This window comes from Buteo buteo, chromosome 11, assembly GCF_964188355.1.
Source record: "Buteo buteo chromosome 11, bButBut1.hap1.1, whole genome shotgun sequence".
NCBI classification, from domain to species: domain Eukaryota; kingdom Metazoa; phylum Chordata; class Aves; order Accipitriformes; family Accipitridae; genus Buteo; species Buteo buteo.
Window position 1 is genome coordinate 28,623,864 of NC_134181.1, and position 10,648 is coordinate 28,634,511.

Sequence of the window (10,648 nt, forward strand, 5' to 3'; positions counted from 1 at the left end):
TGAGCTGCTGGGGCCAGCTGGGGTGAGCAGGACCCAACCCCTCAGTGTTTTGCTTGACCCTGGACTAGTTACATCAGCAGGCAGAGCCCGTTCTGTTTTCAGCACAACTGTTTATTGATAATCTTTGCTTATCCACTGTATGAATGTTACCAAACTGTTAAGACAGTTACCAAGCCAGCCTGCTTCCTCAGGGTCTGGTTCCAGGTAGTCAATGCGTGTAGAAATCATGCACTTCAGATATTCTGTAACAAGACAGGTGTAAAAAATATCTCGGATGTATTTGAAATCTTTGCCTTATCTTGCAATCTAATCACTGAAAAATCTGTAAAGAAATCGTAGGGGAGCGGGGCTGCGTTCCCTCCCGGGCAGGGCGCAGAGGCGAGCGGTCCCCAGAGCTGTGCCGAGGCCACCGAGGCTGGCGCAGCCGCTTCCTAACCAGAGGTGCAAGGACAGCGGTGAGCATCCACGACATGCTGTGCTTCACATGTAGCATGTTATAAACTGTACGGTAGCTCTGTACCCTGAAATCCCCAAACAAACCCTGGATGCTGGGTGACTTCAGGAAAAGCGTGTTGGTTGCTGGGCCAGCAGGAGTCCCGCGGGGTAGATGGCTCGTTCCTTGGGCTGCAGAATTAAACACCCCCTGCTTTTGGAAACCTTTCCTTTGCTGTCAGGTATGCATGAGCTGCCTCTCTGTACACTTGCCCTGGCTCGAGGAAAGGAGATCGAGCAGCAGAAGGAAGCGTGAGCTCCTTTCTTCCTTGGCCTTTGTTTTACAGACAAACAAAAGCCCTGCGCTGCATTCCCAAACAGTGTCCCTGCCCCTGCAGGGGCTTCCCAGCTTGAGCTGTGAAAAACCGAAGGTTGCAGGTAAAGCAAGGAGGGGATTTGGCAATTGATAACGCCCTTGGTCAGACTAAAGAGCGGGGCTCAATGTGTGCTGTCCCCTCGACAGGGTGTACGTCAGGGTGCTCCTGGGCTTGTTGCCTTGCTGGGGCTGGGGGCACCCGCAGCTGCGAGGGCAGATGGCGTCCTGCTCTTCTCCCTGCCCCTGCGGCAAAAAGGTTTTTCGCGGCAGGAGGGCTGGGGAGCCATGTGCCGGGGCCCTGCTGGCATGCGAGGGAGGAAGCGGGAGCCCCTGGGCTGGTGGTGCAAGAGCTCTCTGCGGGCAGAGCGCTGCCCTGCCTGCGCTGCCCTGCCTGCACCGCCCCATCTGCCCCAGCCTGAGCAGTCCCTGCCCAGGGGGTGCGTTGTGCCCGCTGCAGCCCCTGGTGTCTGTCCGTCCATCTGGGGACTGCAACCAGGACAGGGGCAGGCTGAGCGCAGTGCTGGGCTGTTTGGCTGGTTTGCTGATTTGTGTGTGTGTGTGTGTGTGTGTGTGGTTTTTTTTTTGATGACCACAAGAAGTTTTACATTATTACATTCAAACAAACACCCTTGGTTTTGTTACTCTACTTCTGAACACCGCAAAACACAGTAGCAACATAACACATACGAGAGTGGTGCTGCAGCTAACCACGGCAGGAAGGCGATGCGCTGTCATGTTGGAAAATAATCCCTGAAGCCAACGATGGAAGGAAAGAGATGGGCGTTGATACACGTCACAGTTTCCATTTACAAGAGCCCCGGGAGGGAGGACCGCGAGGCCGTGTGCTGGGAGGAAGCTTCCAGTGCGGCGGGCGTCCACGTGCGGCGCTGGACCCGCTGTGGAGCTGAGCCAGCATGGCTGCCTGCCTGCCGGCTGCCCTCAAACCCATGACACCGGGCAGCGCCGTCATCGTCCAGGGGCAAAGATGAAGTCGAGGGCTTGGCGCTCCGCGGCAGCGACGTTGGGGTGCCACAGGTCCACCATGAAGACTACGCGGGGACCCTCCTCCGGGGAACCTGGGTGGGATGCAAACAGGGGGTGAGGCTACGCTCCCATGGCAGAGACCAGTGCTCGCCCCGGTGCATGGGTGATGGGCTCCACCCTGGGAGGCTGCAGCCTGCACCCCGGCAGAGCGTGCACCCAGTAGCAGGGCCAGCCTGCAGCTGCACTGGGCACCGGGGAGGCGTCTGCCCAGTGCAACCCCAGTAAACACCTGAACTGCTGCTTACTGGGAGCCCAGTGCCTCCAGCAGCCAGCACCAGGCAGGGTCCTCCCTGCCGGGGCTCCAGGGTCGCTTTGGGCAATCAGACCTGAAGGTTTCCTGGGCGGCAGGCACCACGCTGAGCTCGCCCTCCTTGCAGCTGCGTCTCAGAGCTGTGCAGGGAGCTGCTGCTGCATATTCCAGCCTTCCCTGGCCCCGTGGCTCTGCACTGAGCTGCGCTTCCCAATCCCACAGCAGGGTTGATGTGGGAGCAACAGCTTTTGTTCTCCCACTCTCTTCACATGCTCCCCTGCGTAAAACAGCTCTGCTTGATGCTTTTATGCCATCGGTGACTAATGCCGGTTAATCCAGGAGAGCTGAAGGGGAACAGCCTCTGTCAGCGATGGAGAGAGGCAACAAAACAGGCCGGCGTGAAGCTTTTCCTCCCTGCACGGGAGACAAAGGTGCCTCTGGCACATCAGCACTGAGCTGCTGCCTTGCAACGGGGCCGCTGCAGCCAGCAGTGCTGCCGCGAGCAAGGGCGAGAGGATGCTGAGGCTGTCAGCGTTGGAGCTGGAGCTGCCCTGCAAAGCTCTAGGGGACGAGGGAAGCCTTTCCGTGCTGGCTGCCGTGGCAGGGAGAGGATCACCGGCCCCCATGCTGGGCTGGCAGTGCTGCGGCAATGCTGGAGGGCTGCAGGCAAGTCAGGATGGCAGGCTGAGGAGGGGACTCCAGGGGCTGCACTGGGATGCTCCACCACCCTGAAGCAGCATGGAACATGCACAATAGGCGAGCCCCACCGTGCCAGGACCAGGGCTACTGCCCTCCCTGGTGCAAGCCAAGGGCAGCAGTGGCATAACCCCCACGGGATGCAGGTGCCTCCAGTCCTGCAGACACCTTGGCAGGAGAAGGGACTAGGCGCAGTCACCCTGCCTGCCCGCTCCTCCCCGGCCCCCCAGCACGGGCGTCAGTGTGAGATGAGAACGCGAAGCCCCACGAGCTGCATGTAGGGCTTACCTTCGTGAAACGCCGTGTGCAGGAAGGAGTCGTCGAAGAGCAGGCAGCGGCCCTCAGCCCAGCACTGAGGCTCGCCCCCCACCACCAGCTCGCAGTTGCTGGGCGTCTTCAGACCTTCAGGCACAAAGAGAGGGGATAGGGAGGGTCAGGCGGTGCTGTGCTCCCTGCAACAAGGGAGCAGCCCTGAAACGCAAACGGCGAGCTCCATGCGAGCTCCATGCTGCTGCCGAGGGGTTGCTTCCCTCCAGAGAGCAGCAGCGGCAGACACCGCGCTGAGCTCAGCGCATGACAGAGTCCAGGGTTCAAAACGTGCACAAAGCTGGCACTGCATCTGCAAGCTGAACTCTGGGCCTGATGCAGCCCAGCCCCTGCCTGCTCCCTTGCCCACTCCCTCCTGCCCGTCTCATCCCCAGCTGCTGCAGGGTACCCCCCTGCAGTCGCTCGCTGTACCCCAACAAGCTCAGAGTGGTGGGCACTCTCTTTTCTATCTGGAACAGCTGTCAAGTCCCCAGAGCCCACAAACACAGGGTGTACATAGGAAACCAGTTTCCTGGTGCATTTTCTAGCTTCAGGACCAAAGGCAGATCCTGCCTTCTCCTTCCTTCCTCCAGTTCCACTGCGATTACCCTGTGCACCGCAAGGCTGGGGTAGGAGGAAATGCTGCACTGGGACTCAAGGAATGGGCTCAGTTCCTGGCTCTGCCACAAGCTCCCCATTTGACCTTGCATCACTCAGCACCTGCCTTACCACTCAGTCCCCCACCCGAGATGCTGCCACACGGTGACTTGCAAGGACAGAAATTCACGGGAGGGTCACAAAACCCTCGTAGGGAAGAGGCTCTGTGAAGGCCACATGAGCGAGGACAATCCTAGAAATAAAATGGGTCTTTTCCTAAAATACTAGTGCAAGTCAGGCCCGTTTGATGAGGGTCGATCCCATCACCCCCTGCAGCAGGAACGTCACCCCCCCCCAGTGCCGGAGACCGCCGGAGCTGGTGCAGAGTCAACCTGCCCCGAGGATGCAGCCGTGGCAGAGAAAGGGGTCAGGGCTCACGTGGCTTGCAAATGGTAACGATGCAGCAAACGAGCAGGAACCGATCTCAGCAATGCCAAAACCAAGCAAGCGCAGCAGGGACTCCCAGATGCCCACGAGAGCTGGAAGCACAAAAAGCCGCTCTGCTTTTCTAACGGGTGTTTCAAAGCCTACAAAACCCAAAGCCATTTCCCTGCACAACGGCCTCAGCTGGAGACGCTCCAGCTGGAAAGGGGGGGCTGAGCAGCCGGGGGAGGCGGCGGCCAGCAGCGCGCAAACCTTCCATCGCACCCGCACCCCTTCCATCGCATCCGCACCCTGGGGAACGCTGCCCTGTCCCTTGGAGGGGCAGAGCTGGTGCCTGTGCTTGGCCCTGTGCGTTCAGCAGAGCAGTACAGGGTTGGGGTAAATCCTAGAGAGCGACTCGGCTATGCTGACAGCTGTTCTGTCTTTTCAGAGCAAGCTGGCCTGAAAGGGCTGGTTGGCTCTTGAATGCATCCGTGCCCTGAGCACAGCAAGAACCAAGTCCCCAGCACCCAGGCGGGGATGTCGGTGAGTGCATGAGCAGCCCATCGGTGTGCCCCAGGCACAGCGCTGTGTCCTGGCTGGAGGGCCAGCAGCCGCGGAGCAGATTGAGCTGGAAAACATGGAAGGACGAGGGAATGATCCGCATCACTCATCTCCCTGGGGCAGGCGTGCTCCAGCTGCAGGGCTGGCCTCAGCTCCACGCTGCTGGAGCAGGGTGCATTTGAGCCAGCCTGGACCTCGCCTCACTGACCCCCTCCCAGGAACCACCCCCAGCTCCTTGCAAGGACAGCACATCTCCCCGGCACTTTCTCCCAGAGAAAGGGGAGAGCTGGCAGATGGGCAGTGGGCTGCCTCCTGGCACCAGTGAGGGAAGGTCCTGGCTCCCCAGCGGCTCCCCGAGCCTGGAGAGCTCCTCAGATCAGCTCTGAAGACCGATTCCCATTCTAAATAAATGGCCAGTCACCGCCTGAGTGTGTTTACCCAAGAGGAGTTGGCTGAACAAGCACGTTTGGTGTTTGCCAGCAGGGCCCGTGCGGTGCCTCCCCCGGCACGATCTGCGCCGCTTCCAGCGCGGCAGAGTCCCGACCATCTGTGCCGCGTGGGCTCTCCCCATCCCGGGTGCCCGCAGGGTGGGGGAGCACCGCGCCACCAGCCCAGCGCTCGCCCCGCCGGAGGGGATACCCCGGGACCCCCCACCCCTGATTTGCACCAAAGCAGCATCTCTCACATCTGCCTGTGTCATGCACAGAACGCCTGAAATCCCAGGAGAGGGGGAGCTGCTGGGCGGCTGGCACTGGGAGACAGCTCGGTCCCTGGAGCAGCACGTCAGGCTGCCCCGCATCCCGTGATGGGCGGTGGGGCTGCCTGCAGAGCGGGGGTCATTCGGAGACCCCTGCACAAAATCAGCCCCGTATCTTGCACCGGCAAGAGCCCGCGCCTCCAGGTCAGCGGAAGGAGGAGGCAAAATGCTCCTGCTGCTTAGCTGGGGACCCTGGGGAGTTTGGGCACCCAGGGGGACTGACCGCCGGCCTCTCCTGGGGAAGCTGCTGCCACCAAAGCCCCCAAACATCCCTCAGGCCAAAGCAGAGCAGGCACCCAAGCCAGCCCCAGGGCTGCAATTAGTGGCTGAACTCAGAGACCGCGGGATGCAAGAGGCCTTTTCTGGGCTCACGCGCCCAGGCACGGCTGCAGCCCCCCGCACCGCCCGTGGCGGGGACGCCCAGCCAGGATGAACCACCCTGCTGGGCACTTACCTAGATGGCAGCGGATGCGGATGTTTGTGGGTCCGTAGTGCTCGGCGATGACGGTGCCCGGGCTCAGCACGGAGATGCATGCATTCCCAAAGACATTGTTGCCAATGCAGGTGCGAAGGCTCCCGAGCAAGCGGTACGTCCGTGGGCATCTCCTGCAGTTCCTGGGCACGCACATGCCCTGGTTCACCAGGTAGAAGGTGAACCACTCCCCGCTGGGCGTGCTGTTCATTTTCCATCCTTGCGGGAGGCTGCAGTTTGAGAAAGCTTTGTAGAGGGTCTCAAACTCGCACAGGATGGTCTGGAAGTTGCGCTCCAGCAACTCCACGTCGTGCTTTTGAGCGTCCCGGGAGAAATAGGGCATGGTTGGCAAATCCGGCAAGAAGAAGACTTCTGGCTTCTGGATAGACGGCCGGCTGTTGAGGTAGCGGCCCTGCTCACGGATGCCCTTGTGGATCCTGCCCATGCCGGACCAGGAGTAGCGCTTGGCGTACTCCTGCAGGTTGTGGTAGAGTTTCTGGTTGAGTCCGTCGTGGTGCGTGCAGCGCACGCACTCGGGCGAGTGGCAGTAGACGTACCCGTTCTGCACGCCGTTGGCCTCGGCGCTCTGCATCAGGGCGTTGACGGTGGCGTAGGTGCGGGGCTGCTCCCGGCCCACGTGGTAGCAGTACCACACGAAGAGGACCAGGAGGCAGGCGACGGCAGCCAGGGCGGTGGCGTCGCAGTCCCGGAAAGATTGGATGCCAGTGGCGATGAAATCCCGGAGTCCATCCAGGGACCAGCTCCAGTCCATCAGCCACTCCAAAGACATGGTGGTGCAGCGGGTGGTGGGTGTGCGCAGGGGGGCCCGGCGGTCAGTCCTCGTGGTCCTCAGAGACACCCACACCATGCAGCTGGGCCGGGACGCAGGAGGAAGGGGCTGCCATGGGGAAGCGGAGCTGCGGGTCTCCCTTGCACGCCCAGGAGCTCTGCATTGGCAGCAGCAGCCGGCAGCTCCCGGGGAGGTAGGCGGCCGGGCTGCCCAGGGGTCCCAGCGCCAGGGGTCAGCAGCGACGTGCCTGGAGGGTCCCCGCCGTCGCTCCTGGGCCTGCCATCCTGAAAGGCAGCACTGGAGGGAGGCTCTGGGGAAAGAAACCCGGAGGCGTTAGGGAAGCAGTTTCCCCTTGGGGTCCCTGCGGGGGTCAGTGCCCAGGGTGCAGCCGGGGCTGCATGCAGGGGATACGCAGGGCAGCGGCTCCTCGTGGGAGGGTGATGGGTGAGGAGCCCAGGAGCCCAACATCATCCTGTGCTGAGAAAACCCCCCACCCCTCCCAACAGCATCTTCCACAAATACCCAAATGGAAGGTAAGGGGGGAGAGCCAGGCCTCTTGGCTCCTGCTGCCTGCGAGCGACCCGACCATCTCCCCTCCTGCTCTTCCCCCCCATTTCTCTCCTCCACTGCTGCCTTATCGTGTCTGAAATCTGGCTGATAAGGCAGGGGGGCAAAGCTGGAAATAGACACTTAACAGCCCTATCTTGCAGCACATCAGTTTATCCTCTCGATCTAAATGCTCTGAAATGACTCTCCCTCCAGAGATTGAGCTGACAGCCTCCAGTCCGCCCAGCAGCTCTCCCCTCCAGAGACACGGGAGCCCAGTGCTCAGCCAGCCCAGCGAGGGCACGGCGGCGATAGTGGCAGGTCGAGGTTGGCTTGTTTGATTTCACCAACTAGAGGTTACTGGCTCGCAGGTCACAGGAGCTGAATGGCTCCCAGCACCGCCCCGCAAGCCCAGCCCAAAAAGCAGAGCCTGTCCTCCCCCCCCTCCCCGGGCAGGGGACAAGTCCACTACACAACTGGCGGCCGCTGTCTTCAATGACCTCTGGGCAGCTCTGTCCTGCCTCACCGTCACAGCTCTTGGGAAAGCAGGCGAAAAGAGAAGATGCTCCAACTCCTCACAACCACGAGTGATGTTTGCTCACCCCAAACTCCATCCCTGGGCACCTCCGAGCAGGCGGCAGTGGGGGCAGAGGGGCAGGCAAGGCAACGGGTGAGAAATGGAGGGGAAACAAACCGAGAGCTACCCCAGCCTACGGCACGCTGCCAGCACCAAAGGAGAGCCTTGTAATTACTGATGTGCAGCATTTAAAGCAGCTGAACAGGAGTGCCCGCAGGTCAGGTCTCCACACCAAGCAGATGCTCAGGCTGGACATGTGTCCTGGAGCACTGAAAGCAGAGTGAAGGATACAGGCTGTCACCCCACTAGTGCTGCGCCCAGACTGCACCTCCTGGACGTGTCAACAGCTTCACAGCCCCGGGCAGGGCAGGGGGATGCAGGCTGGCAGGAGCTGCAGGGCAAGCAGCTCTCCATCTGGGATGAGTGAAGCAAGGAGGGTACAGGTAAGGGGGAGGGAGATGCTGTGGGAGCTCATCTGTAAGAGCCCTGACTTGAAGGAGGAGGATGGGTTTAGTAGCCAGGGAAGCCATCCAAAGACTTCCCAGCCCTCCCTGCCAAGGTCCTGCCGTCTGTTAATGAATGTGCATTTCCCTATTGATTGCGATGGTGATGTGCTTCAGCTGGTGGAGCTTCGGCTGGGACCTGACCCTGCAGCTGTGGGCCTTGCGCAGGGCTGGGGACACAAGCTTCAGGCAGCTTTACACCCCGGGGAGGGACATCCGCACAGCCGACCTCCCTCCATCCTACTTCCTTGTGGCACATTGCCTGCGTGCCCTGTCCCGGGATCTGCAAGCCACGTGGCACATCACAGCCTCCTGGGAATTTTAAGATAACTTTCCTCCATCCCCACCGGCTGGCATCCCTCCAGGCACGCTGACTTCTCCAGCCCAGGCCTCGGCTCCGGGTGTGCAGCCATAGAGCCGGTCCCAGGGGTGTTCCCTGAGGCCGGCACAATCCCCCCACGCTCCTCCGTGGTGCCAGAGCATGCCCGGGAAGGCAGGCAGAGCCCTGCCGTGATCTGTATTCAGGGTGGCTCTCGCCCTGACAGGCGAGCAGGGAGCCGCCTCAGCGCAGCAACCCGGCTCGTTCGGAAGCCGACTGACAAAGCGAGTGCGCAACGGGGGCAGAGCTGGGGGGTCCGACAGCCTTGGGGTCCCCGACCTGCAGCGGCTCACATCCCTGCCAGGGTGGCACAGCACAAACACGGCCCCACTGCTGCCCCGGGGCTGCCGTCAACACCTCAAAGGGGGAAAATCAGGGGGGAAACCGTCAGGGCAGTAAGAGATTAAAGCCCCCGTGCCCACGTGCAGCCTGCCTGGCCCCAGAACCTCGCAGCCAGGGAGCCCACGGGCTGCTGAGCCCTGGGCTGCACCAGGATGCTTCAAGCAGAGCCTCCCGCGGGGATCCAGCCCAGCGGCCGCCTCCTGCACCGGCACAGGCAGCCCCGCTGCAAACCTGCCCAAACCCACCTTCCGCAGGGGCTGCGCCGGCGGCGGCAGAGCAGGGCCCCAAATGCCGGCGGCACCGCTCCCGGCAGATGCTGCGTGGCCGGGACCTGCTACCAGGCCGGTCGGTGCCGTCCCCATTCCAGCCCAGCTGCAGGCAGCACCGTGGCCCTGCACCGAGGCAGGTAGTTGCATAAAGCACCCCCGGCCTGAGATCCAAGAAAAGGCTCGTCAGCTAATAATAAACAGCAGAGCCAGTCGAGAAGAGTGGAAATCAATTCCACATTGCACCGAAGTTGTGCAGGACGTGGAGGCGAGCACCGTGCCAGGCAGCAGCGGCGTTACATAATGAAGGCAGAGAGGCTTCGATGCAGCAGAAAGTTGCATCTCGGCAGCTCCGCGGGGGCCCCCGGCACCTCCCGGAGGAGGCGGGTTTCGCTCAGCCCGGCCGGGATGCCCAGGCCGCGGGCCCCGCGGCGACGAGGACGCGTGGCGGGACCGTCCTCGGCACGGCGCGGGCGGCGTCGCCTTCGGGAGCGGCACGAGGAGCCTCTTCTGGATGGGGCGCGTCGGGGCGAGGCTGGGTGCCGCCTGCTACTACGGAGCTGGAGCGAGGCCAGGCAGGCGCGGGCGCTGGCTTCGCCCTTTCCTCCGGCGTGCCACCCCGGCGGCGGTGTCACCGGGGCGGCCCGCTGCTCTCGCCCGGCGTGACGGTGTCGCCCGGGGTGGCGGCCTCAGCCGGTGTCCCCCGGGGCGGCCGCCCCAGCCGGCGTGGCGGCAGCGCTGCCGGCCGTGCGGGTGTCACGTCCCCCACCCGGCGTGGCGCTGGTACCCGCCGCCGCGCCGTCACCCGCCGCGGCCGCCGCCGAGCCCCGCTGCCCCCGGAACCGGGCTGCGCGCCCCGGCCGCGGGCAGCGCTCCCCGCCGCCCCCCCCTCCCGCCACGATGCGGTGCGGTGCGGTGATGCGACGCGGCGGTACCGACCTGCTGCCCGGGCCGGGGCCGTGCGGGGCCGCTCCGCTCCGCTCCCCTCCGCTCCGCTCCTCTCCGCTCGCCGCGGACCACAACTCCCAGCAGCCCGGGCAGGAGGGGACCGCGCCGGGGCGGCAGCCTGCGGGCCCCGGCCGAGGCACCGCCCGTCCGCCCGCCCTCCGCTGCGGGCCGGCCCCCGCCCCCGCGCCCGCCCCTCGCCGCGGCCTCGGGGCGGCGCGCCGCGCCCCCGCACCGCGCAGCCGGCGGCTGGGCGGGAGCGGCGGGCTTGCGGCGCTCCTGGTGGGGGTCCCGGGGACGGAGCGGCTGGGAGGCGGGGGGTGCTGGTCCCCGTTCAGCCCGGCTGCGGGCACCCCGGGCCTGGGGGGACGCGGGAGTTTGGG

The 10,648-nt window shown here is 63.5% G+C and overlaps 1 protein-coding gene across 1 annotated transcript; it reads right to left on the reverse strand.

Annotated features, from left to right (window-relative positions):
- Window positions 1–14: 14 nt before the first annotated feature.
- Window positions 15–10,381, reverse strand: ASPHD2 (aspartate beta-hydroxylase domain containing 2). Its single transcript, XM_075041124.1, has 4 exons — window positions 10,260–10,381; window positions 5,900–7,017; window positions 3,087–3,200; window positions 15–1,884 (listed from the first exon to the last, which is right to left on the reverse strand). The coding sequence occupies exons 2-4, from the start codon at window positions 6,783–6,785 to the stop codon at window positions 1,775–1,777; spliced, it is 1,110 nt and encodes a 369-aa protein (XP_074897225.1). The 5' UTR covers window positions 6,786–7,017; window positions 10,260–10,381; the 3' UTR covers window positions 15–1,774.
- Between the last annotated feature and the right edge of the window lie 267 nt (window positions 10,382–10,648).